At 38.2% G+C, this 25,830-nt stretch overlaps 2 protein-coding genes across 4 annotated transcripts; both read right to left on the reverse strand.

Moving 5' to 3' along the window:
• Positions 1–382: 382 nt before the first annotated feature.
• On the reverse strand, positions 383–9,931 carry lipca (lipase, hepatic a). 3 transcript variants are annotated; one of them, XM_046840126.1, is made up of 10 exons: positions 9,745–9,931; positions 7,809–7,984; positions 6,563–6,742; positions 6,341–6,461; positions 5,411–5,650; positions 4,334–4,576; positions 3,863–3,977; positions 2,728–2,946; positions 1,359–1,525; positions 383–506 (listed from the first exon to the last, which is right to left on the reverse strand). In XM_046840126.1, exons 1-9 carry the CDS (start codon positions 9,824–9,826, stop codon positions 1,408–1,410), a joined length of 1,494 nt encoding a protein of 497 aa, XP_046696082.1. In that variant the 5' UTR covers positions 9,827–9,931; the 3' UTR covers positions 383–506; positions 1,359–1,407. The 3 variants fall into 3 exon arrangements, with proteins under 3 accessions (XP_046696082.1, XP_046696080.1, XP_046696083.1); XM_046840124.1 differs by having other exon boundaries at positions 383–1,525; XM_046840127.1 differs by lacking the exons at positions 383–506; positions 1,359–1,525 and having other exon boundaries at positions 2,874–2,946; positions 3,774–3,977.
• A 3,118-nt stretch (positions 9,932–13,049) lies between these two features.
• aqp9b (aquaporin 9b) lies at positions 13,050–24,419 on the reverse strand. The gene is made up of 6 exons (XM_046840541.1): positions 24,244–24,419; positions 22,984–23,110; positions 20,397–20,534; positions 19,505–19,623; positions 17,285–17,502; positions 13,050–13,971 (listed from the first exon to the last, which is right to left on the reverse strand). The coding sequence occupies exons 1-6, from the start codon at positions 24,343–24,345 to the stop codon at positions 13,803–13,805; spliced, it is 873 nt and encodes a 290-aa protein (XP_046696497.1). The 5' UTR covers positions 24,346–24,419; the 3' UTR covers positions 13,050–13,802.
• Positions 24,420–25,830: the final 1,411 nt, after the last annotated feature.

Below are 25,830 nucleotides of genomic sequence, written 5' to 3' on the forward strand. Positions count from 1 at the left end.
GATCGTGAAGACTTTTTAATTCATACCTGTCGATTATTTCGGGTCTCGCTTCACAGGTATAATCGGAACGTGCAAAAACGCACATTATGACTAATACTAATGTTTGATTTTAATGCCCACTGTGTTTTATACAGTACACTTTCTTTAGTTGTTTTCATTTTTCGTTGATTTATTTTTCCTCCCTTAAATGACATACTTGCTTATTTTTTTCTTTTCATACGTGCTCAATTAAAACTTTTTACTAAAAATGCAGTGTTGTGCAAAGATGTACTTTTTTTTTTTTTTTTTTTTTTTTTTAAAACCTGAAATACATTAATAAAAGAAAAAGATTGTCAATTTCTCAATACACAATTTATTCATATTAATAAAAACAATTGAAAAAAAATAAAGAGAGACATTTCAGCACGCTGTTTGTTCACACGGTCGGGGGGGACGTGGGGGACGTTCTTTCCAGGAAGACGTTGGCTCACTGGTTTTGGAGGTTGTCTGGATTCATCTAATGTCCACTGTTTTGAGGGAGAGCTTACATTAACCACTGCAAAATGGTATGGTATATTATATATGTCCAAAAGTATCGGGACACCCGACTTCACTTCGCTTCTTTCTCCCACACACACACACTTGGAGTCACACAATTGAAATGTACCCTTCACTTGATCTAGGAGACCCAAACCTGTTCCAGCATAATGATGCCCCTGTGCACAAAGTCAGCTCCATGAAGATACATGGGTTGGTGTGGAAGATCTGCTTTAGAGCTCAGACCCTCAACCCTATTGAACAATGGATATGAACGTTGACTGCACCCCAGAATCTCCATACGTTCTAGTAGAACATTTTCCAAGAAGGGTGGAGGTTATTATAAGAGCAAATGGAGACTAAATGTGGAATGAGATGTTCAAAAAGCACAATCTATTGTTTAGGTGTCCACAAACTTTTGTTTATGTAGTTAAATTATTGCTGTGATTCGTACGATTTATTGATCTGTCTTGGTCTTGAATTCATAGACCCGTATTTTCTCCAAAAAGATTTAGCTTTTGTTGAATTATCTGTTTATTAGAACATTTAGATTTTTACAAATAGATGAAACCTCAAATGAAAATCCTCAAATTTTGTCTGTGCTGAAAAGTTTATACTAATCAAAAGTATTTCTCGTCAGCTTGAAAACGATTTTTCTCCTGAAGTCCAGCTTCCACACTTCACCTGAGCTTTCTTGTGATTTAGATTAATGAAATGGGATCTTAATACACCTGGGACTCGAACAGTAACTTCTTCTGGGTCACGTCAGCCTCAACCTCAGGAGGTCCAGTTGTTGTTTTTTTGTTATTGTTTATTTTTGTTTTGTTTTTTTACACACTTACATTACAATGTCATGTGTGCGCAAGCGCAAAATATCCCCTGCGCTGTCCTTCAGCCATGTGACCTCACGCTCTCCGGCTTTTCTCGCCTTTCATCACAGCGAACAAACAGCTTCTCCTCAGAGGGTTGGAGAGACACTGTGTCTTCTGACTGAGCACAAAAAGAGGTTCTGTGGAGAAAAGAAGAAATGAAAAAGGTCACAGGGCTAAAGCTGATCTCAAACCATCTCTGATCTGAAACTGTCTCTGATCTTAAATATCTTTTGATCCTAAACCATCTTTGATCTTAAATATCCTCTGATCTTTAATACTCTCTGATTCTAAACCGATTCTGATCTTAAACTGCCTCTGATTTTAAACTGTCTCTAAACCATCTTTGATATTAAAACTCCTCTGATCCTAAACCATCTCTAATTCTAAACCCTCTCTGATCTTAATTATCTTTGATCCTAAAATGCCTCTAATCCAATATCAATTCTGATCCCAAACTGCTTCTGATCTTAAACTGTCTCTGATCATTAACCCTCTCTGATCTTAAGCTGTCTTTGATCTTAAACCATATCTGATCCAAAACCGATTCTGATCCTAAACTGCCTCTGATCCAAAACCGATTTTGATCTTGAACAACTTTTTATTTTAAAGCTCCTGACCTTAAACTGCATCTGATCCTAAACCTTTTTTGATCTTAAACCGCCTCTAATTCAAAACCGGTTCTAATCCTAAACGAATATATATAACTTTTATAATACTGCAGTTCAAATATAAATGGGAATTACCTTGAACTATTCTTGTTAGAGTGTGTGTGTGTGTGTGTGTGCGCGTGTGTACGCACGCGCGCTATGACTGTAGTTCATTGCTAATGAACAGATTAATTGAAAACATTTATATTTCATACAATTATATTCCACTTTTCTCACATTTTGCTACAAAAAATAACCGATATTGTCCACATATATATCAGTAAACCGGACTGAACGCGTTCTATAATCCATACCTGAGCGCTAAATTGAAATACAGTGTATGAAAAAGTAGGGCTTAATGTATCCACGAGGGGGCGCTGTATAAATGGATCTGGACTTTTTTTTTCACATTTCCTTTTTACACCTTACAGATAGGGATTAATCTTTCTCTTCAGGTTGGACATATTGTAAGGGTGCGAATAATTTAGAAATAAGAAAGCAAAAGCAAAATGCACTGCAAATGTAAAGAAATGCAGCAATATTGATGACTTCGCTTTTTATATGATACGTCACTGGAAAAATTCGCATATCAAAGTTTTTCAACATTTTTCTATTCCTTGAAATTTGCAGTTTATGTACAATCTGTTGTGCAGCTCTATATTTCTCTGTATTTTCATTGACTGCTGTTTTACCTCTGCTGTGTCTCCCCAGCTTTGACCCGAATCCTGCTGATGGTGATCTGCGGCCCATCCTCCTTGCTCACCCATGGCATGATAGTCTTCACTTTGCTCCACATATTGGTCCACAGTGTTCCTGCTTCCCAGGTGAGGTGGATCATTTTCAGGTCTCCGATGTCCGAGTCGACAGTGATGAGGAAGGTGTGAGTCTTGTTGCCTGAGACTTCCTTTACTCTGAGAGGTGCACATGGTGTAAAAGAGACATGTTTAATCAATATGTTAATAACTCATTGGATTATCGCATTCTGACTGAAGGATCGATTTCAGAAAATAATTTACATTTATGGTATTTGGCAGACGCACGCTTATCCAGAACAAACCTCTAAAGTGCTTTAAAGTCTCATCAGTGGAGGGATAAGTGGTGCAGTGGTAGAGGATGGGGTGATGAGTAGAGCAGTGGTAGAGGATCGAGGGATGATTAGAGCAGTGGTAGAGGATGGAGGGATGAGTAGAGCAGTGGTAGAAGATGGAGGGATGAGTTGAGCAGTGGTAGAGGATGGAGGGATAAGTAGAGCAGTGGTAGAGGATGGGGGGATGAGTAGAGCAGTGGTAGAGGATGGGGGGATGAGTAGAGCAGTGGTAGAGGATGGGGTGATGAGTAGAGCAGTGGTAGAAGATGAAGCGATGAGCAGAGCAGCGGTAGAGGATGAAGGGATGAGTAGAGCAGCGGTAGAGGATGGAGGGATGATTAGAGCAGTGGTAGAGGATATGCGAGGTTTTGGTTTTGTATGGGAGCATGTTTTAAATCTGATGCAGTAGCTACAGGAGGCCAGTGGAGGGAGCTCAACTTTTACTTGAATTTGGTTCGGATCATTTATTCAGGTGTTTTGTTTCTACAGGGTTAATCTGGTGACACTATGGGGATAAAAATGTAGTTTTTTTTAGCTGTACTATTCCTTTAACTGGCCTTGGCCATATCTGGGATGATACCTGCTCCTGATATACAGTACAAACAGTGTGTGATGCAACCGCTATTTACGTGAGGAAAGAAAACCACTTGCATGTTATGTAAAGGTTGTGGAGGTATACAGTATAGACGTGCAGGAAAGCTGAGATTGCGCTCTGTAGGTTAGAATAAGGGCGGACGTACAGGGTGATCGGCAGGGTTTCGCTTTCCTCCAGAGTGCCGGTGAGTTTGACGGTGAGAGAAGGATCGATCTTTTCAAAGCGAGTAGAGAGCTGGATCCTAAACTGAAAGTGGTTCACTGAAAATGAACAGAAAACCAAAGATGTTAATAATAAAAAGTGAAAATTCGCTTCAAGGCAGAGTTTCCGCGGTTTCCTTCTCCACTCGTCCATGAAACAAAAATTCACTTTTAAACACTTTGCTGTTTTTCCTGCACACTTTTCTAATGGCAGTTTGATTTCTGATGTTTAGTTTATTGTCACAGTGTAACCAATAGGAAGTTCTGGATTCCTGGTGGTACAGACGCTTTAATCCAACATATGGAACCCAGTTAAAGTTCTTGCTTAATTAAATCCAAAAACGTCTGTAGAACTAAACTCTCCAGCCACTAAAAGGTGATGGTTTTAGATATGTGCACACTTACAACATACTTACGTTTGTATGGCATAATCGAGCGGGTTTTGAGATACAGTCTCTTGCTGGTGTTTGTTCGGACCTTCTTGATGTCGTAGCCGAGAGTGTTGCAGCGGTTTTTGCGGCAGTCTAGACAGACGCCCTTGTTAAATGCTTTGTTGTCTCTGCATTTGTAGGCCATGATCTGTTTGTCTCTATTCAAGAGAGAGTCAATAAAAAGATGCACAGCTCGCTCATGGGCACACTTGACTGTCTGCTGGAAACCTGCAGGCAGACAGAGGGACAGTTAGACAGACAGACAGAGAGCCAGACAGACAGAGAGCCAGACAGACAAACAGAGACAGATAGACAGCAATGCAAAGACAGACAGACAGACAGACAGACAGACAGACAGACAGACAGCAATGCAGACAGACAGACATATACAGACAGGCAGACAGACATATTGACAGACTGACAGACAGACAGACAGACACATACAGACAGACAGACAGACAGACAGACAGACAGACAGACAGACAAATACAAACAGACAGGCAAGCAGAGATACAGACATAAACATGGAGAAAGAACATCTTATTTTATTTATCATCATTATCGTCTCTGAAAATGTCAGTTCTTATTTACCCACAATGCTTGCCTGAAAATGATGATGTACTGCACTATTTCTGCATTACAGTTGCTTTATCTTTGTATTTATTTTCTCACTGCCTCATTAAAACATCCTGTCTGTCACATGACTCGTTTTCTCTTTGATTTTAGAAATCTGAAGCACGATGTCCGGCTCATCCATTTCACAGAAAAGTGTATTTTGACAGCTTTCAGGCGTGAGCTCAGCAGGGTGGACGGATCAGTGCTGCATTTGGGATGATTAAGATTTGTGCTTGACAGCTTCTTTTATGCCTGTGAACCAAGTTGTCAAATCCTTCGTTTTTCATCATGATGGGAATTCGTGGCGTATTTTATTTATTTATTTTTTTAAAGATGCCATTTAATCAATTTTAGTAGAACACTTCCACCAAGCCGTCGATTCTGCCTCTCTACAGATACTCATCAGATACTCCACTGATCTGTTATTTAATCACTGTTGATGCTTACCCATGAGGCCGTACTGAGAAAGATGGGCGTAGAGGTTCTGAACGTGCAGGTGGCACCCGGGCTGAAAGGATCCTCCGTTGGGGTAGAAGTCATAGTGGGCGACTGGTTGTCTGATGCCCACGCTGAGCCCAATGTGCTGCTGGGTGAATGTGTGAATGGCGTCTACGAACCTGGCATCGTCTGGGGAGAGTCTGTCTGTAGAGGACATGCCTTCAAACAGTGGGCCTGCTGGGTCTAGGCCTATATACACACACACACACACACACACACACACACACACACACACACACACACACACACACACACACAAAAACATTTCAAGAAAACTGCTATTGATATTGCATGATATTACAGTTGTATTATATTACATATTCATATTGCCTTGTCTTATATATTCATATTATATTCACTAATAGTTTTAAGCGCTTCTACATTAGAAATATCTCCACTTAATCAAAAAAGGCATATTTTTGATCATCCCAAATGTCCATTACTGTACGTTCAAAAATGATTCAAGAGTAGTTTAGTGGTTAAGGATCTGGGTCAATGATTATAAGTATTAGGATTCAAGCCCCAGCAATGCAGAGCTGGGGGCCCTTGAGCAAGGCCCTTAACCCTATTTGCTCCAAGTGTGCTGTAGAATGGCTGACCCTGGATATGCAACAATTGCAGGGAGGTGGCAGCTCTGGGTTAAAGCTCTGAGTTACTGAACAGAAGGTTGTGGGTTCAAGCCATGGAATTGCCAAGCTGCCACTCTTGGGGCCCCTGAGCAAGGCCCTTAACTCTCAGTACTCCCAGGGCGCTGTATCATGGTAGACCCTTCCTAACATCACTGAAAGAATTTCACTTCGCTGTAAAGTACATGGGACAAGTATAAAAAAACACACCCTTCTATTCAGATAAATTGATCTATAAATATGTTTCTCTCACCTGTGATTCTTCCCAAAATCCTCCCTGAGGCGGCTAAATTACTTCCAGCAAATCCTGCGATGTGAGCGCCCAGACTGTACCCGATAAGATGAGCGTTACCTACAGGAAACTGGGTGAGATCCTGAAAACGGAAATGGCAGACTGATGATTTTATACACAGTATATATGTTTGTATTGCGTTCTTTGAAAGCATAAACTCTTACTTTTGTTAGATTGTCTCACCTCGAGCCACATGAGCAGCCGGGCGATTTCCTGCCCCACCACTCGTGTGTTCTGAACAGCGATGGGATAGTGTTGCTGTGCCAAGGTCAGCCAGTCACTGACCACAATGTTAATGTTTTCGTGTGTGCTCTTAAGTGCAGAGGCAAGTCGTGTGATCCAGCTTTCTATCATCCCGTCCATCTACAGTCACAAAACAGATCGGGTTATTTACTGTCAACTTTAGCCTTGTTCTCGTGCTTGAAACTGGGCATGAAAGACTGTAGGGGTTTACGGGATCCTGATTTATTGTAGTCTTACTGAACGCAATAATATTCAACATGCTTATTGCAGACACCCTGATACTCTCCATAATGTCACCCTTATTACTCTGATCATCTTCTCCTGACGTCTCCTCGCTTTATACCTACACGTTATGGATAAATGTATTAGGACACCCGATTTTTGATTCTTCAAACTGTTCCCACAAAATTTCCCTTAGGAGACCCAGACCTTTTTCCAGCATGACAATGCCCCGGTGCACAAAGCCAGCTCTATGAACATAAACTTTACATGGTTTGGAGTTAAACATCTTGAGTGACCTGCTATAGAGCTCTGACCTCAACCCTACTGAGCAATTTTTGGGATGAACCTACATCTGAATGAGAACAAAACTTCAGACGGTAGTGGGGAGGTGGTAGCTCAATGGTTAAGATGTTGACCCTCTCATTAGAAGGTCATGAGTTCAAATGCATGCACTATTGCATTTACTTTAGTATTTCTCTCTGAATGCTATTCTTGCATATTGCAGTATGGATGCCACTGTTTCTATTGAGTTAAAGAACACATTTGAACACTACTTGTACCTCTAATTAAGCTGCATAGGAATTAAAAGCATATTTGATTTGCATCATTGTGATAATAAAATGTAATATTGGGATGTGAACATCTGTGGTTTTATTAAGCTAATAGAAGCAGAGTAATCTGTTGCATCAACTAAAACAGGTTTAATATTTCCTCAATTCAATTTGGCCCCAATTTCCCAAAATCCATGAGCTGCTTAATGACTGGAAAGATTGGAACAGACCCTCGAGACTACAACCCCCAAAAAAGTGATAAATGAATCGATTCGAATTTTTTGCACGGTAAATATTTAGTATCGAACACATTTCAGTATGTAATCCGATTCTAATCTGTATATACTGTGCTGCTAATTTGAATTAATTTCATTGTATTGTAATATTTCCCTGCTGATCATGAAGTCTCGTACCGACCATCCATGGATAATGATGACCAGCGGGTGGCTGGTGTTGAAGCTGCAGGACTGCAGGGTGTGGGCTTGAAAGAGCTCGATAGTACAGGAGTCCTCCATATCCTTCCCATGAGTATACATCCTGAACATGGATTTGGGCTTATAGTGTGTCTTTGTCTTCAACCCGAACACCTCTGGAACAGATTCAAACACACACTGAACTTCCTGCTGATGATTACTGTCATTTTTATAGAGTTTTCCTTTGATTCTTTAGTAAATGTTAATATAATTCTACACTGATATTCATTTTTCACCACTACCATTTGCATACGTGATGGATGGATGGATGGATGGATGGATGGATGGGTGGGTGGATGGATGGATGGATGGATGGATGGATGGATGGATGGATGGATGGATGATAGATAGATAGATAGATAGATAGATAGATAGATGGATGGATGGATAGATAGATAGATAGATAGATAGATAGATAGATAGATAGATAGATAGATAGATAGATAGATAGATAGATAGATAGATAGATTAAGAATAAGAATAAGAATATAAATATATAATTGGGCTGTCAAAATTAACATGTTAAAACCGTGAAAATTAACAAAACAAATTAATTTAAATGGAAACGCATGAAAACATTGCAAAAGTTCCGTTTGGTGTCTTTGATGATTTACGTAATTTAAAACATTATAATTACCTTAAAACATTTGCAAGAATATTTTGTGTTCATGCTCTATGTTGAGTTCTCAGTTCTCAGCTCTCAGTTATGTACACACACACACACACACACACAAGCACACACACACACATAACTGAGTAATATAAAGATATCAGGATATTCAGGATATATTTGTTCATTTTATCCACCTTGATTATGGAAAATAAAGAGAGAAACCATGTATACAAAACTACTGCATTCCCACAACAATCACTGGCTGCATTGCAGACATCAGACAGTACATCAGACAGACATGGTCCCAGAGAAGCAGATATGAACTTTGGTATCTTTTTTGGTTTTGTGGGCTAAATTACAGTCAGCTTGTGTTTTTGCCTCATAAATCTGATCTCTAAAAATCAGAACTGGATATTCCTTGATGTTCCTTGACTATGCATTTAAAGAGATTTCTTTACTAGAGTTTGCTAAAAAGAGGTATAGGGACCAGAATATTGGGACACCTGCTATATGTCTTCCAGCCGTATGTGGTTCTTTTGGATGCACACCATTGTATAGGACGTTTTTTTGGATGCGGAAGAATTGAATTTTCCCTTCACCTGAGAAAATGACCAAAACCTGTTCCAGAATGATCATGCCACAAGGTTCAAATCCAGCTCCATGAAGATATGCAAGTTACAATTTTAGCATCACTAAGCAGGGGCCTCTGCTGGGCCCTTGATCAAGGCCCTTAACCCTCAACTGCTCAGATGGAAGTCACTCTGAATAAGGGCGTCTGCCAAATGCTATAAATGTTAATATTGTTGGAGTGAAGCTCTTAAGTGGCCTGCTAAATAACTGAACCCCAGTCTTATCGTCGGGTCTCTGATACTATAAACTAGTATTCTGCTTCGATTTTGGAGAAGTGAAAGCTCAGTAGTTAAGGATCTGACCGGGAGGTCAGGGGTTCAAGCCCCAGTATCACCAAGCTGTCATTTATTTAGTGCTCCAGAGATGCTGTAAAATGTCTGATCCTGTGCTCTGACCCTTGCCTCCTATCACCACTGGCATATGCAAAGAAAGAATTCTACTCTTCTATAATGTCCATGTGACAAGTATAAAGCCCCTCTGTTTTCTTACACAAATGGCGCTGACTTCTCCTTCCTTTTTCCTCCACCACAAATCAACTTCCAGATATGATACAGGCCCTAATACACCTGAACTATGCCTTGCAACTGTTGTATTGCATTAAAAAACAGGCTATATTATTAGGTGCTCACTCACCTGCTCCATTTCCTCTTGATCTTCTGCCATCACACAGGCATGAGGTGAGGATCAGGATGGACAGCACGCTGAGCACATGCATGTTGATCCAATAGACTTGTTTGCTAGTCCAATGACTAATGGCAGTTTTTTTATATAATATCTATCTATCTATCTATCTATCTATCTATCTATCTATCTATCTATCTATCTATCTATCTATCTATCTATCTATCTATCTATCTATCTATCTATCTATCTATCTATCTATCTATCTATCATCTATCTAGGTGCATTAGTCATCCTCTCATGAGAGAAGAAGAGAGGGGCAGAGGTGAACATGTCCCAAACTTAAAGCGACATCGGGCTGCTCTATGCAAATTCATTAGATTAGGGACTGCGACTGGGAGGGTCTCGGATGCAAAGGTGCTTCATGAGAATGCTCCATGTGTTGCAACTGTGCATTGCAACACCTTTGGGAGGAGTGGAGAAAAATGTAAGGACAAAGAATTTCTGTTCGAAATATTTTTATTACGCACGCACATTTTGAATTAAAGTTCTCTGTACTAAAGGCAATGGTTTGTGACTGTGGAAAACTGTGGCAGTTTTGTAGGCTGATAATCAGGTCTGAAGTGAATGAACTGCACTAAGATCAATAATTCTAACCTCAGTGACTTCCTTCGTGCTACTGAGTTAGATATTACTGATACATGATACTGATATACAGTATATATACAGCTACCGTATTTTTCGGACTTTTTTCCCACGTTTTGAACCCCGAGGCTTAAACAACGAAGCGGCTAATTTATGAATTTTTCCTGGGTTTTTCCCGGTTTCACAAACTTCAAGCCAAAAAACTGAACCCCATAACATTAGACCAATGACATTTCCGAAACGAAAAAAACGCACCTCACCTGTGTTCTGAGCTGCACGGCATCGGGAGAAAAAACGTTTTCCCGAGAGAAATAGTTGTAAAAGGAAGGAGGAAGACAGTGAACAATGACTTTCTTGGTCGGCTACTGTTTAGATACAAGCCGTTGTAATGTGTTGAGTCTGGGTGAAGGGAGAGCTCGCTAACTCCAGTTACAACAGAAATCATATAAGCACAGACAGGTTTCCAAAACTCGTGTTTTTTATTTTTCTTGGCAACAGCGTTACGGGTTAGTCAAAGAAACTTAGAAATCAGCATCAGAAAATAATAAGGACATATTCCTCGGTCTTGCACACATGCAGTAATACTGGAAGAATGCAGTGCCAGGCTATTCCCAAAATACCGCTCTGCTCTTAAAGGAAGCGCAACATATTTCACCTATTACACTGTGTAACAGACACTGTCTCTCATTAAAGCCTGTGTAAAGTTAATTAGTTTCAGTGTAGACACCTGCGGCTTATAGACGGCTTATTTATGTTCAAATTACAAATCTTTGTAAAATTCAGTGGCTTATATATGGGTGCGCTTTATAGTCCAGAAATTACGGTATATATATAATCTGAGTTTCCCTCATTTCCCCCTTTTTTTTAAATTATTAATAAACTCAAAAACAATTCCAGAGAAAAAAAAAGAAACTAGTCGCTGTGGCTTCTCACTCTGTACTGGAAATAGTTTTTTGCGCATGCAAAAAACCCACAAATCTTATTTTCAGGTGTTCACAAACTTTTGTCCATATACGTGGTGTATATGCAAAAAATCTAAGCCTTCCAAAATGAAATGTAAAGCAATATGAAGGACATCAAATAATTGACTTCACTCTTCTGGGAAGATGTTCTACTAGATTTTGGAGTTTGCTTGTGGAGATTTCAGACATAAGTAAGTAGGTGAGGTGAGGAGGTCTGGGGTGCAGCTTTTTAATTCATCACAAAAGTGCTCAATGGGTTCGAGGTAAAGGTTCGATAGCAGAAGATTTTTCACTCCACCCCATGTAAAGCAGATCTTCATGGAGCTGATTGTGAGTACAGGGGCATTGTCATGCTGGAACAGATTTAGTTCAAGTGAAGAGAAAATATCATGCTACCAAAGACGTCCCAATACGTCCCGATACGTTTATCTATATAGTGTATATAATGAGGAAATTGAGTAACATATTAATGATGCTGATGGTGTTTACTGGATTAATATTTCCTTTAATTATTTTTCGCTATTAGTTCTTGTATTTCTGCTGATTCTGATACAAACCTCCATAAATTCTCATTATACAGAACTTTCTGAAGCTTGTAGCTTTTTAATTTAAAATAGAAAACGTGTGTATACATTTATTTTTGGGAATATTCCATTTTCGAAGTTGCAAAATAGCCTTTTTATGTTGGAACTTAAATACTAGAATCTTATCGGGTCAAACCAGAAGAGCAAACAGAGCCTTTCCAAACACATGCTGCATTTCTGGCTCCTCTACAGTTTACCCCATGGTAGTTTCTTCAACTGAAGGTCTTGCTTTTGCTTATTAAAGACTGATGCTTGGGTTGTTCTGGGTGCATAATCATTAGAAACACCTAATGCATTTAAGTATTGCATTAAAACGTGAAATTTTTACAGCACGTTATGTTTAGCTGGACAGCAGTTTTACTTTGGGAACAGACACGTAATGAACTTCCAAACATTGGATCACTGTGACACAGATTAGTGAGCAAACAATACCACTGGATCAGGTGCCTGGGGTCGGTGTGGTCCGTGTATTTTCAGAATATATTCCATCATAAAAATATATATTATAATATATAAACTATTATCAATTTATGTAAAATTGCATTCCATGAGTCAGATTTTTTGTGTTCAACCAGAAATGGTCATTTATTTATTTATATTTTACATTAGAAATTTCAGAAGATACAATCGGCAGATCATTAAACTATACATGGTTTAAAAAAAGATAAAAATAATAATAATAATAGGTAAATGTACTGAATGAATGTGCGTGTACACACACACACACACACACACACACATTCATTCACTCTCACACACACATACACTCACTCACTCACTCACTCACACGTGTGTGTGTGTGTGTATGTGTGTGTGTGTGAGAGAGAGTGAATGAATGTGTGTGTGTGTGAATGAGTGTGTGTGTGTGTGTGTGTGTGTGTGTGTGTGAGTGTATGTGTGTGTGTGTGAGTGAATGAGTGTGTGTGTGTGTGTGTGTGTGTGTGTGTGTGTGTGTGTGTGTGTGTGTGTGAGTGAATGAGTGTGTGTGTGTGTGTGTGTGTGTGTGTGTGTGTGTGTGTGTGTGTGTGTGTGTGTGTGTGTGTGTGAGTGAATGTGTGTGTGTGTGAATGTGTGTGTGTGTGTGTGTGTGTGTGTGTGTGTGTGTGTGTGAGTGAGTGTATGTGTGTGTGTGTGAGTGAATGAATGTATGAGTGAGTGAATGAGTGAGTAAATAAAGTGTGTGAGTGAATGATTGAGTGAATAAGAGACTGAGTGATCGAGTAAATGAGAGATTGAGTGAATAAATGAGTAAGTAAATAAGAGACTCCGTGAATGAGTAAATAGGTGTGTCAGAATGAACGAGTGAATGAACGAGTAAATGAATGGATGAATGGATGAGAGTAAATAAAAAAACGAGTGAATAAATGAGTGAGTGAGTGAATAAATCAGAGACGGAGTGAATATGTGAGTAAATAAGTGTGAGAATGAACGAGTGAATGAACAAACAACAAACGAATGGATGGATGAATGGATGGATGGAAGGATGGATGAGAGTAAATGAGAGAATGAGCGAATGCATGAGTGAGTAAATTTTAGTAGCTGATGGAATGTAATTATTTTTCCTGAATCCAGTTTCATTTTAATTGTCACAAATGATTTCATTTATAATAATTCACTCATCAAACTTTCGCTATACTGTGAAAATATTGTTCCACTTAACATCGAGGTTCAGTGTCTTCAGGCAGCAAAAATCCCACCATAATATTCAGATAATATTTTATACTTTATAAGTCGGTCCTTAAAAAAAATTCTAATTCATTGTCATTTACTTCAAAATAAACCTTTTTTTTTTATCTCATCACTGCTACTATAAATCTACTACCAACCTAAAGAACAACAAAAAACAGATGAACAGAAAGTGTCCTGATTTGTCTCCTGTCTATTTCATGTTGATCATTTCATACTTGTCCTTCACATTGTTTTTCTCCTCATGCTTTTTTTCTGGCTCGACGTGGTGTAGCTCGATCAGCAGGTAGTAGATCATTGCACCCAAGACTCCTCCCACCGTCGGACCAGCGACTGGGATCCACCACCAGTGGTCTGCGGCTCTGAACACCACAACACACACCAATCAGCATCACTACACACATGAAAACACATCATGGTCAACATGCACAATCAGAGGTTTGTCTATTTTGCGGATTTTGTATTTGCTCCACTGATCAAGGTTTTGAACTCGCACGCAGTGTCATGTTGGGACATGCGGAGGAGTTTGTTTGAAGAAAAGCTTATCTGGCAGTTTGACACAAACAGTAAGGAGAACAGACCACAGTCACACAACGATCAAACACCAGAGTCCAAACAACTTACGTTATGTTTTTATAGCTTCATCCAGGAGGCAACAGATGGAAAGAATTTATATAAACTAAAGTTTGTGGGCACCTGACCATAAAATTGTGTTCTGGGAAGATGTTCCACTAGATTTTATGGAGATTTGTGCTCATTCAGCCACAAGGGTACTGTCAGGAACTGATAAAGTTGAGGTGAGAAGTTAAGTCAAGTCAAGTCAAGTCAAGTTTGTTTGTATTGCGCTTTTCACAACAGACGTCGTCCCAAAGCAGCTTTACAGAAATCAACAGTTAAGGTGAATGGTGTGTGTTTATCCCTGATGAGCAGCCGTGGCGACTGTGAGAAGGAAAAACTCCCTTAGATGTTATGAGGAAGAAACCTTGAGAGGAACCAGACTCAAAAAGGGGACCCATCCTCATTTGGGTGACATCAAGAGTTTGTTCATAACAAACACCAATAAATGGGAAACGTACTTACGTTTCTATGGTAACCTTGCACACACATATTCGACCATGAGTGACAAAAAGAAACAATTCAGAGGAACATCGAAAGTTTCCGAATGAGTGGATGAAAACATGTGCGTTTATTGAAAGCTCTGGTGATCTGCTCCGGCTGGTTTGCACAGAACATATTTTTTCTGTCAAAAAATCAAACGTTGAGAGACATTCTGAAATCTGACAGATGAGAGTTTGAACATTTGCATACAATTAAACGACCAGTTGTTTGTTGAACCAAACTACAAAGCTATTAGCAAAACAACGCAAAGCCAGAAGTCGCACTAATTGTGAGAATCCTGAATATTAGCTTTTTCTGTGACGGATGTGTAATGAAGTTTTTTTTTATGAAGGTTTGATTAAAAGCCTGTAAGTAGTATAAAAGAGATGGAAATGTTTGTTTGAAGGCCCCAGTTTAAACGCTGCTCTTTGATCTTCACACGCACTTAACTTGTGTTGCTGCATATTTGATTTATTTATTTTGTATTGTTTTTGGGCCTGAATAAAACTGTAATTGAAATGTTATTTTCTTAATAATAGTAACATTTTTCCCAATTGCTCTTTAAAACATGTATTCATGCACTTGCTCAACATGTGATCGCCAAAAAAAATCTGGCTCTTCTGCGAAAAAAGGTTCGCGACCCCTGTTCTAGAGGAACATCTCCCCAGAAGAGTGGAGGTAAATGTGGAACCGGATGTTCGAAAATTACATACGAAATTTATGATCAGGTGTCCACATATTGTATAATGTCAAGAATACTGGTAAAGAATATGGTGAATTCTGTTGAGAGCGCCCTCTGCTGGCCGCATTAGTCGTTTCACCAACATTCTCATAGTCTTCAACTTTATTTATACTTGTTTTAGTGCGACTCTTGTGCAACATTTATAGTATAGTATAGTATAGTATTGTATAGTATAGTAGAGTATAGTATAATAGAGTAGAGTAGAGTAGAATATAGTATAGTATAGGGGTGTATAGTATAGTAGAGTATAGTGTAGTATAGTATAGTATAGTATAGTATAGGGTTGTATAGTAGAGTAGAGTAGAGTAGAGTATAGTATAGTGTAGTATAGTATAGTAGAGTAGAGTATAGTAGAGTATAGTATAGTAGGTATAGTAGAGTATAGTGTGGTATAGTAGAGTATAGTATAGGGTTGTATAGTATGGTATAGTAGAGTAGAGTAGAGTATAGTATGGTGTTGTATAGTATAGTAGAGTAGAGTAGAGTATAGTGTAGTATAGTATAGTATAGTATAGTATAGTATAGGGTTGTATAGTATAGTAGAGTAGAGTAAAGTGAGTATAGTGTGGTATAGTATAGGGTTGTATAGTATAGTATGGTATAGTATGGTATAGTATAGTATAGTATAGTATAGGGTTGTATAGTATAGTAGAGTAGAGTAAAGTAGAGTATAGTGTAGTATAGTATAGTATAGTATATGGTTGTAGAGTAGAGTAGAGTAGAGTGAGTAGAGTAGAGTAGTATAGTATAGGGTTGTATAGTATGGTATAGTATGGTATAGTATAGGGTTGTATAGTTTAGTAGAGTAGAGTAGAGTAGAGTAGAGTATAGTATAGGGTTGTATAGTATAGTATAGTATAGTATAGTAGTATAGTATAGGGTTGTATAGTAGAGTAGAGTAGAGTAAAGTAGAGTATAGTGTAGTATAGTATAGTATAGGATAGTAGAGTAGAGTAGAGTATAGTATCGTATAGCATAGTATAGTATAGTATAGGGTTGTATAGTATAGTAGAGTAAAGTAGAGTATAGTGTAGTATAGTATAGTATAGTATAGTATAGTAAAGTAGAGTATAGTGTAGTATAGTATAGTATAGTATAGTAGAGTATAGTGTAGTATAGTATAGTATAGTAAAGTAGAGTATAGTGTAGTAAAGTATAGTAAAGTATAGTATAGTGATATTTGTATCTCATTGCTACAGATAGGTCTTGATGATATGTGATGTGGCTGTTTATCTTTGAGGAACTCTGTGTTCTTCTGGTGGGTGATTAGAAGACCAGACAGACCACTTTGAATGCAGTAAGTCTAGAGAGTCAAACCAGTATGAACTGAATTTCAAAGGAATGTTCCAAAAATCTTGTAGAATCCAAAAAATCAGGCTGTTTAAACAGCAAAAATAGGCTTTTCTCAATATTGTTTAAATGTTTCTAATAAAGTGCTCAGCGAATATATGTTTTAAATGTGACATCTTAAATGTTATTGGATGAATTGGGCTGAACTTATATATATATAATTATAACCAAATATATAAAAATGTATAGTCCAATTCATAAAAAGGAAATTATCACCTAAAAATCTTATCAAGCTCCAAATTTAAGAGTTGGATTCATTTTTTTTCCTCACTTAACCATTATCCTGAGAAATAGTTTACGTTTTACCCAAATGGTCTTGCTGGCTAATTTGTTTATAAGCCAGCTGTGTTTCTTCAAAAAGTTAATAATGCGCTAAGGTTATAGCGATAGAGTGAAGCTGAATATCATCTCTGACGTAAGGAATTAGGTGAGGTCAGGGTCAGGGTCAGAGATCAAGCAGATTTGTGTGAGTGTATTTTCTCTACCTGAACACCTCCACCCCCCAACCTGCCACCGCGGTAAAGAGGCGGGGTCCCAGGTCTCGGGCAGGGTTAATAGGATAGCCGCAGTTGAATCCCATTGCCACTGCGATGCCAAGGACGGTGAATCCGATGAGCAGGGGCTCCATTCCTTTAGGGGCTCCTATGTTTTTCTTGTCCACGATGGCCAGGATACACAGCACCAGAGTGGCAGTGGCGATCACCTGCATCAGAATCAGTAACCGTTAAACTGTGTGTGTGTGTGTGTGTGTGTGTGTGTGTGTGTGTGTGTGTGTGTGTGTGAGAGATAAACTATATAACTATATAACTATATAACTATGTTCCACTTGATTTTGGGCTGTTCTTGTGGAGATTTGTGCTCGTTCAGCCACAAGGCTGGTGATAAAACATATGGAGAATATTTTGTGGACACCTGACCATAAGATTGGTATGTAAATCTTTTTGAACATCCCATTTCACATTTGCTGGGAAGATGTTCCACTAGATTTTGTAGAGGTGATGAGGCCTGGGAATGTGTGCCCACATTCATTCCAAAAGTTGTTCAATATGGTTTAGGTTTGAGGTCAAAGATCTATAGCAGGCCAATCAAGATCTTTTACTCTAACCCATGTAAACCGTATACATCTTGATGGACCTGGCTTTATGCACAGGAGCGTCGTCATGCTGGAACAGGTTTCTGACATTCAGGTTTGAGCTTCTTTCACAAAAACATTCGACTGTGTGCCTACAACAGTCAGGGGGAAGAACCAGAACCACGTAGTTGGAAATGTCGGGTGTCCCAATACTTTGGTCCATATAGTGTGACATTTTTCTAGATTGGAATATTTGGAAGGCTTCGAGTTTATTGTGTATTACTACAGAATATACTTCAGAAATGTTGAATTCTCAAGCCAGATCCATAATAAAGATTTTTCCAATTAGATCTAATAAAATCAATTCATTTCTACATTCACTAGACTTCCATCCTGATTCACAGACACTATATTAGATACCATTTCTCTAATCTGACATGTCCATTGATTGAAACCTGATAAATAATGACCTGTGCCAAAGTATGAATCACTCTTTGAATTATGAAGCTGAGAGATTTCGATGTAGGAACTCCTAACATGCATACTTAGCAATGATGAATGTCTTGTCTAGCTTTAACAAAGGTTAAACCCGGAAAGTTAACTTTAACCTGGACCCCATGGGACTGGTGGGAAGAGGAGGATTGATGCCCAACTTGAATGTTAATGGTCTCCTATTGCATATGGGTCAGTTTAAGGTGAAGCTTCAGTAATAGTGATGAAGTTGTGATGTAGCACAGACACTAATTAGCTATCAATCCTACACTGTGAGCAATATTAAACAGAGGAAATGGTAAAAACCAAAAAAACTCCCACCTCTCCTCAAAAGTAAGCGCTCATACAGCTTTTATAATAAGCTCCACTCTTCTGGGGAGATGTTCCACTAGATTTTGTAGAGATTTGTTGTCCAATTCATCCCAGAGGTGATTAGTAGTTTTGAGGTCAGAGATCTTTAGCAGGCTGCACAAGATCTTCCACTCCAACCAATTGAAAACATATACAGCCTCATGGAGCTGGCTTTGTGCACAGAGCTTTGTACATTGTCATGCTGGAACAGGTTTGGGTCTGAAATCCAGGTTTGGGTTTCTTTCCCTTCACTCAGTACTGCATCCAAAGCCATCGTATACAATTGTGTGCCTGGAAAATTTAGGTAACAGTTTGGGGAAGAACCACAAGCCAGGTGTTCCAATACTTTTGCCTGTATTCTAGTTTTGTAGAATCTAGCTTGAAATAACCTCACCTTTAGTATCAGGGTCAGTCCGAAAGGTTTCCTCTTTTAGTCAATTGGCAGACCGATAAGTCTCTTTTAGTAATTCTTACCACTAAAATGATCTTAAACAAGGATCTTGCTCCTCTTCTACACCCTAAAACTATCTACATCTTTTTTCGAATTTATCCTTATACCCACAGGTTTGCACAGAAAATATCTGGCAACTCATCAGGTACTACTGAGACCACACTCAGTCTCTGGTTTCTTGTCCTGAAACCAATATAAAAGAATGAAATTCATCCAAACAGCACAGATTCCTGTCTCATACGTGTGTATGGTATACAGTATTGAAGAGTCCAAAGCACATCTTCAGAGCAGACCCATAATTCTTTATAGTAGTGTGACTCAAACCATGTGTTTCATCACCTGATCAAAAAACCCGTTGAAGCCAGAGAGATGCTTTCCCGGGTAGCTGGCGAAGATGTTCGCGGTGGCATTTTCACCCTTGACCAGCAGCTCGCCATTGGAGTAGTCCATGAAAGCATCTGTAGAGGTAAAGTGTTTGCTATTAGCTTTAAATAAAGGGTTTCTGGAGACACTGGAGAAGGTCTCATGGACAGTCTCATGGACCCTTAGCCAGAAATGTTTTTTTTCCAGGATTTTCTACCTGGATTTGAGGATTAACTCTGACCAAGTCACCAATCTGGAGACCCTACATTGCAATGCTAACCTGATCTACAATATATGAACAAAATTATTGGAACACCTGACTTTTTCAGCCATACAGTATGTGTTCAGTATCATTTCCCCAGACTGCTAGCAGTAGGATGTCAGCTCCATGAAGGTGAACACCTCTCCTCACCTACATCAGTACCCTACTTTACTAACACCCTTACAGCTGAATGAGCAGAAATCTCCACAAGCACACTCCAAAATCTAGTGGAACATCTTCCCAGAAGACTGGAAGTTATTATAACAGCAAACGGGAACTAAATGTGGAATGGAATATTTTGGTCAGGTGTCCACAAACTTTCTATAAAGTGTATTTACATTAACGTCATTTGGAGACGGCATTATTCAAAGCGACTTATGATTGAGCAGTTGACGGTTAACGGCCTTGTTCAAGGACCCAGCAGTGGCAGCTTGGTGTTGCTGGGTTTTCAACTCATAACCTTCCATAACCTAAAGTCCAATGCCTTAACCACCTTTATTCCTACACTAATAATGATTCTGATATGATCTACAGCTAAATGTGATTGGAAACATATTTAAAACATTCTAGGGACCAGATCATTCCTGTTATTAAATATTTACTCACCATAGTACAGTCCAAACACAGCACAAGAGCCTGCAAAAGCACCAATGAATTGGGCAGCCACATAGACTGGCAACTTTAAAATAGGAAGCCTGCCTAAGACAGCCATGGCTAGAGATACCGCTGGGTTTACATGTCCTCCTGGAAAAAAACATTACAAGTATAAGTCAATATACACTTAAATACCTTTGAATACTTAACATTTTATATTTATTAACTGCATGTTAATTTAAGTATGATGACAGTTTGTGTGCAGTAATAATGGCTGATATATTACTTTATTTACTTTTCGGTCCAATACCATGTTTTTTCAATACTACTATTGTTTATATCAATACAGATATCCATACCAGTATAATGTTTTTGAATCCATCATTGTTAGTAAATTGTGTAGAATGGATGGACTTCACTTTTACATTATAATGCAAACCTTTTAACGAAATAAATATCTAACTGCAACATGTACAGCTTCTACACTCAAGTCAAGTCAAGTCAAGTCAAGTCAAGACTTGATGAGTCTCCACTAGAGGGCGACCAAATGTTCGGCCGGCCGATAAGTTGTGCCAATTTTTTGGCATTTGTTAAAATTAATCGACATCGGCTGATCGTTCTGCAAATTAGGCTGATTAATAGACAGGCGCTTCTGCGATTAGCTATGCATTGTTGTGGAACATATAACGCTGCCTCTTGTGGCAAGTAGTAGCCATTTCACCGGGTAACTTCTCATGCACGCGATTCTTAATCTAGCCTTATATATCTCACTGGTTTAATATGATGCTACTTTTGGAGAGAGAATAAGAACAACTTTTTGGAAATGTATTGTTAGTCTTGACTTGACTTGACTTGAGTGTAGAAGTCAATTCAAGAAGCTTTTATTGTCATTTCAACCATATATATAGCTGACGCATTACACAGTGAAATGAAACAACGTTCCTTCTGAACCCTTGTGCAACATACAACAACAATCACAGAAAACAGAAAACACAGGGCGAAGGACTAAGCACTCCTTTCCCTTTATAGGTTTTGAGAATAAGGAATGAAAAATGTTTTTTTCTCCTTGAACTCCTTGAACTATTTCCGCTTCTTTGACTGATCAACTCTCCTGCTTTTGAAAAAAATCTTTCAGAAGGTTACAGAAGGTCCTGGTTATAAAAGAATAATCCAATCGATATTTTTTCTCAGACTCAATCTTCTCAATACAAAACCTTAGGAAATGTGTCCTCGTTATAAATTCGTATTGTACACATGGCATCCTGGGAATTGGCTCTGACATAATCTTCCTAAGTCTTCTTAACCTCTGTATGGAGTAGGAGTGACCCCATTAAACTCCAACGTACTATGAGGAGAGCCAACTCTCGCTCTTCTCATCTACTGCTCAGATTAATTGAACCAAGGTCAGATAGACAGGCTTTGGTTTCATATTTATTTTTTTTTTATTAATAAGTAATTCACTAGTAGTCATTGTTTTCTCTTTTTTCCCTCCAAATAAAAAGGCACAATTATGAGTCTCCACTAGAGGGCGACCAAATGATCAGCTGGCCAATTAATTGTGCCAATTTTTTGTCTTTTATTTGATGTCACAAAATGTTGTTGAAAGTACCTCAGAAAAATGTATCTTCTTAAGTTTTGGTGACTCTATTAATGAAATATGCTCAGAAATCCTACATTAAGTCATTTTTATGTCAGCACTTCTATTCTGAGGGCATCAGTAAAACTTCTAGAAGGAACTAACATTTAAACTAAATATTCCCACAAGTGTTGTACTCTTTGTACTCAACTTTGTAAGTTGAAGATCATGACAAAGCAAAACCATTACCAGACCGAGCGTTAAATATGATTTCTCATGGTGTTTTGGAAGCTGTGATGTATGAGTTTGTGCACGGTCATGCTGACTAAACCGAACTGGGTTTCACAGGGTGGATAAATTGGGATTTAGGATGTGTGGGAGCTTCGTTTCTCTTTTTGTGTGGCAAAAACATATGAAAGCTATAACGAAGATTTATATAACAAAACCTCATCTAGCAATACAAGCAGTTTTGAATTCAGGGTAATTTAGGGTAAAAATCGTTGTTTTTTAAAAGATGAGTAATATAGCACACCATGTTTCCATCTTTATTTGTAAAAATTTTTTATTTTAAATAAATTATAATCAAGATTATTTTCTGATTAATGATAATTGAATAGTGCCTTGAAAATCAATGATTTGCTACTAAATTTAGCAAATAATCTATCTATCTATCTATCTATCTATCTATCTATCTATCTATCTATCTATCTATCTATCTATCTGTCTGTCTGTCTGTCTGTCTGTCTGTCTGTCTGTCTGTCTGTCCGTCCGTCCGTCTGTCCATTCTTCTATCTATCTATCTATCTATCTATCTATCTATCTATCTATCTATCTATCTATCTATCTATCTATCTATCTATCTATCTATCTATCTATTGTCTGTCTGTCTGTCTGTCTGTCTGTCTGTCCGTCCCATCCATCCATTTATCAATCCATCCATCCATCTCTCTCTCTCTCTCTCTCTCTCTCTCTCTCTCTCTCTCTCTCTCTCTCAGTGAAGGCTATACAGGTACAGCCTGTTACCTGATACACCTCCTGACACATAGACAGCCAGCATTACTCCTGTGGTGAAGCCGATGTGGATGGTAAGAGGTTCCCCCACGGTTCCTCTACTCAGCACAGCCTGTGCCACCGAGCCACAGCCAAAAAGCTGAGAAAGAACATATAAAATGGTCATGGATTAAAGAATCCAGCTTGTCTGGACTCACAAGAACAAAGTAGCAACAAAAGACGTTCACTTCTATAATGTTCTTATTGGAAAATGATAAGACACTAACAGGACACTCAGGATCTTAATAGTGGACATGGGCAATGTCATTGAACAGGTTTTCGGCCTCCAAGTTTAAAAGTCCATAGACATTCTGTTAAATTGTGTGCCTCCAACTTTGTGTTCACAGTTTGGAGAAGAATCAGATACGGCAGGAAAAGTCAGGGGTCCCAATACTTATAAATAAATAAACAACAAATTAAAAATAAATCAGATATTCAAGAAAGTGTGTGGACAGTAAGGTGATATGAATATTTAATAATGATCAATCATAGTCCTCGCTTGATCATATCTTAACACTGATTGATCAGAACATCACAGTTCTGTTGCTTAATTTTGGTTCATTAACCAGCATCCTGGCATCCTGACCAACGATTAACAATTCCCTCTTAATAAACAGCGTGAAGTGAAATATTCAGTGACACATTTAGTTAATGGGTTAGTAATTCCAGACCAGACACTTTCCAGGGTCAAGCCATGAACATCTCAGGAATAGAGGTTAATTTTTACAACCTTATTAATGGGCTGTAAATAGAGATTATAATAGTAATGTAGTACGATACGATACGATACGATACGATACGATACGATACGATACGATACGATACGATACGATAAAATATAATATAATATAATATAATATAATATAATATAATATAATATAATATAATATAATTAATATTAATAGGATAAAGCCATGTTTCTGATTCTCTGTGAATTACTTTGCTAAATAAAATAAATCATTTATAACAAACCAATTAATTTCAAAATCATCAAAATTACTGCTGAAATCGTTTGATTTCTATGACGTTTTATATAACGCTGTAAAAGGCACAAGGAGCAACAATTATGCCCAAATATGTAAATTATTGCAGATTATTACTTTATATAGTTATAATTAAAAGACTTGTACATATTTTCATATTCATATACATAGTTTTACAGTTATATTGCTGTTACTGAAAAAATGACCACATGAATCCTTCTTCACAGATTTGAATCAGATTTCTACTCACTATAAGCACGAATGTCCCGAGGAATTCTGCAAGAAACTCCCTGATGATGGCATGTCGAAGTGTGAGTTTCTCTCGCAGACTCCTCAGGCTGTCCAGCTCCATGTTCACTGTTCACTCCTAGATGATCAAGTGTGTGTGTGTGTGTGTGTGTGTGTGTGTGTGTGTGTGTGTGTGTGTGTGCTGTCAGTGAGTTAAAACCTTAATGAGATGCGGATCAGGAGAGTAACACACACACACACACACACACACACACACACACACACACACACACACACACACACACACACAGTTAACATAACTTGGCCCAGTTAACCAATTAAAGTGATGATTCATCATATTAACATCTTTTGTCTTTTACTAATTATTAGAAAATAAACAGCAAAATAAACATAATTAAAACTACATAATAAAGCCAAAGATTTGTTTGTGGTAATATTATATATATATATATATATATATATATATATATATATATATATATATATATATATATATATATATATATATTATATAACAAAAAATGATATTTATACAACTTGTTTTCTAAAATATTAGTCATAATTATATATCAAAATAACTTAATTTGTATTTGACTTTTTTAAACATTAAAAAACTATAATATGAAAACTACATTATCACACACACACTATATATATAAAACTATATAACATATATTGTGTTCACTTTTTTTTTAAATATTAGTATTTTTACAGTTTTACAGGGTACAGTATTCATTCCAGAATCAAATCTCTCAGTGTTTATTTAATATTTTTATACTGATATTTTTTAGAAGAATGAAGAAATGAATCCTCAATTTCATAGATTTGTTATAAAAAAAAAACGTTCTCATTCCACCACCACGTCTCTTTGTCTTTCTTTCTATTTCCAGATGTTACACCAAGTACCTTTCTATCTGTCTTACTTATCACTTCTGCAGTAGTTTCCCAATCATCCAGCACCTTCACCACCACCGAGCCCCTGTCTGACCTCTTCCCTGAATCTCACACTACAATCTTCCTCCTTCAGTTTCCACCACTCTCCTCCTCACTCTCCTCCTCTTCTTCTTCACCTTCAAAACCATCCTACAGACCACTATCCAATGTCATCTAGCTACACTGTCCCCTGCCAACACCTTACACTCTCCACTCTCCTCCAGGTTGCATCTTCTACATAGAACATAGTCCACCTGTGTGCACCTTCCTCCACTCTTATACGTCACCCTATGAGCCTCCTTCTTCTCAAAATACATGTTCACCACTGCCATTTCCATCCTTTTAGCAAAATCTACCACCATCTGCCCTTCCACATTCCTCTCCTTAAAACCATACCTACCATCATCTCCTCATCACCTCTGTTCCCTTCACCTACATGCCCATTAAAGTCTGCCCCAATCATCAATCTTTCATTCCTAGGTACACCTTCTACCACTTCATCTAACTCACTCCAGAATTTGTCCTTCTCCTCCATCTCACAACCCACTTGTGGAGCATAACCACTAATGACATTTATCATCACGCCTTTCAACTTCCAGCTTCATGATCATCAGACACTCTCTTCACCTCCACTACACTCTCACTCTTCCTTCAG

This window comes from Silurus meridionalis, chromosome 26 (assembly GCF_014805685.1).
Source record: "Silurus meridionalis isolate SWU-2019-XX chromosome 26, ASM1480568v1, whole genome shotgun sequence".
NCBI classification, from domain to species: domain Eukaryota; kingdom Metazoa; phylum Chordata; class Actinopteri; order Siluriformes; family Siluridae; genus Silurus; species Silurus meridionalis.

What these genes read in the sequence shown, in the direction of transcription:
- lipca (XM_046840126.1), bottom strand. Translation starts at nt 9,826, where the DNA reads ATGCATGTGCTCAGCGTGCTGTCCATCCTGATCCTCACCTCATGCCTG. An exon ending in TCATTATCCATGGATGGTCG is followed by an intron (nt 6,743 to 7,808) that starts GTACGAGACTTC and finishes TTGTGACTGTAG; the next exon opens with ATGGACGGGATGATAGAAAG. An exon ending in GCTGGGGAGACACAGCAGAG is followed by an intron (nt 1,526 to 2,727) that starts GTAAAACAGCAG and finishes TTTTCTCCACAG; the next exon opens with AACCTCTTTTTGTGCTCAGT.
- aqp9b (XM_046840541.1), bottom strand. Translation starts at nt 24,345, where the DNA reads ATGGAGCTGGACAGCCTGAGGAGTCTGCGAGAGAAACTCACACTTCGA. An exon ending in TCGGGACATTCGTGCTTATA is followed by an intron (nt 23,111 to 24,243) that starts GTGAGTAGAAAT and finishes GTTCTTTCTCAG; the next exon opens with CTTTTTGGCTGTGGCTCGGT. An exon ending in TCAACGGGTTTTTTGATCAG is followed by an intron (nt 17,503 to 19,504) that starts GTGATGAAACAC and finishes ATTCTGATGCAG; the next exon opens with GTGATCGCCACTGCCACTCT.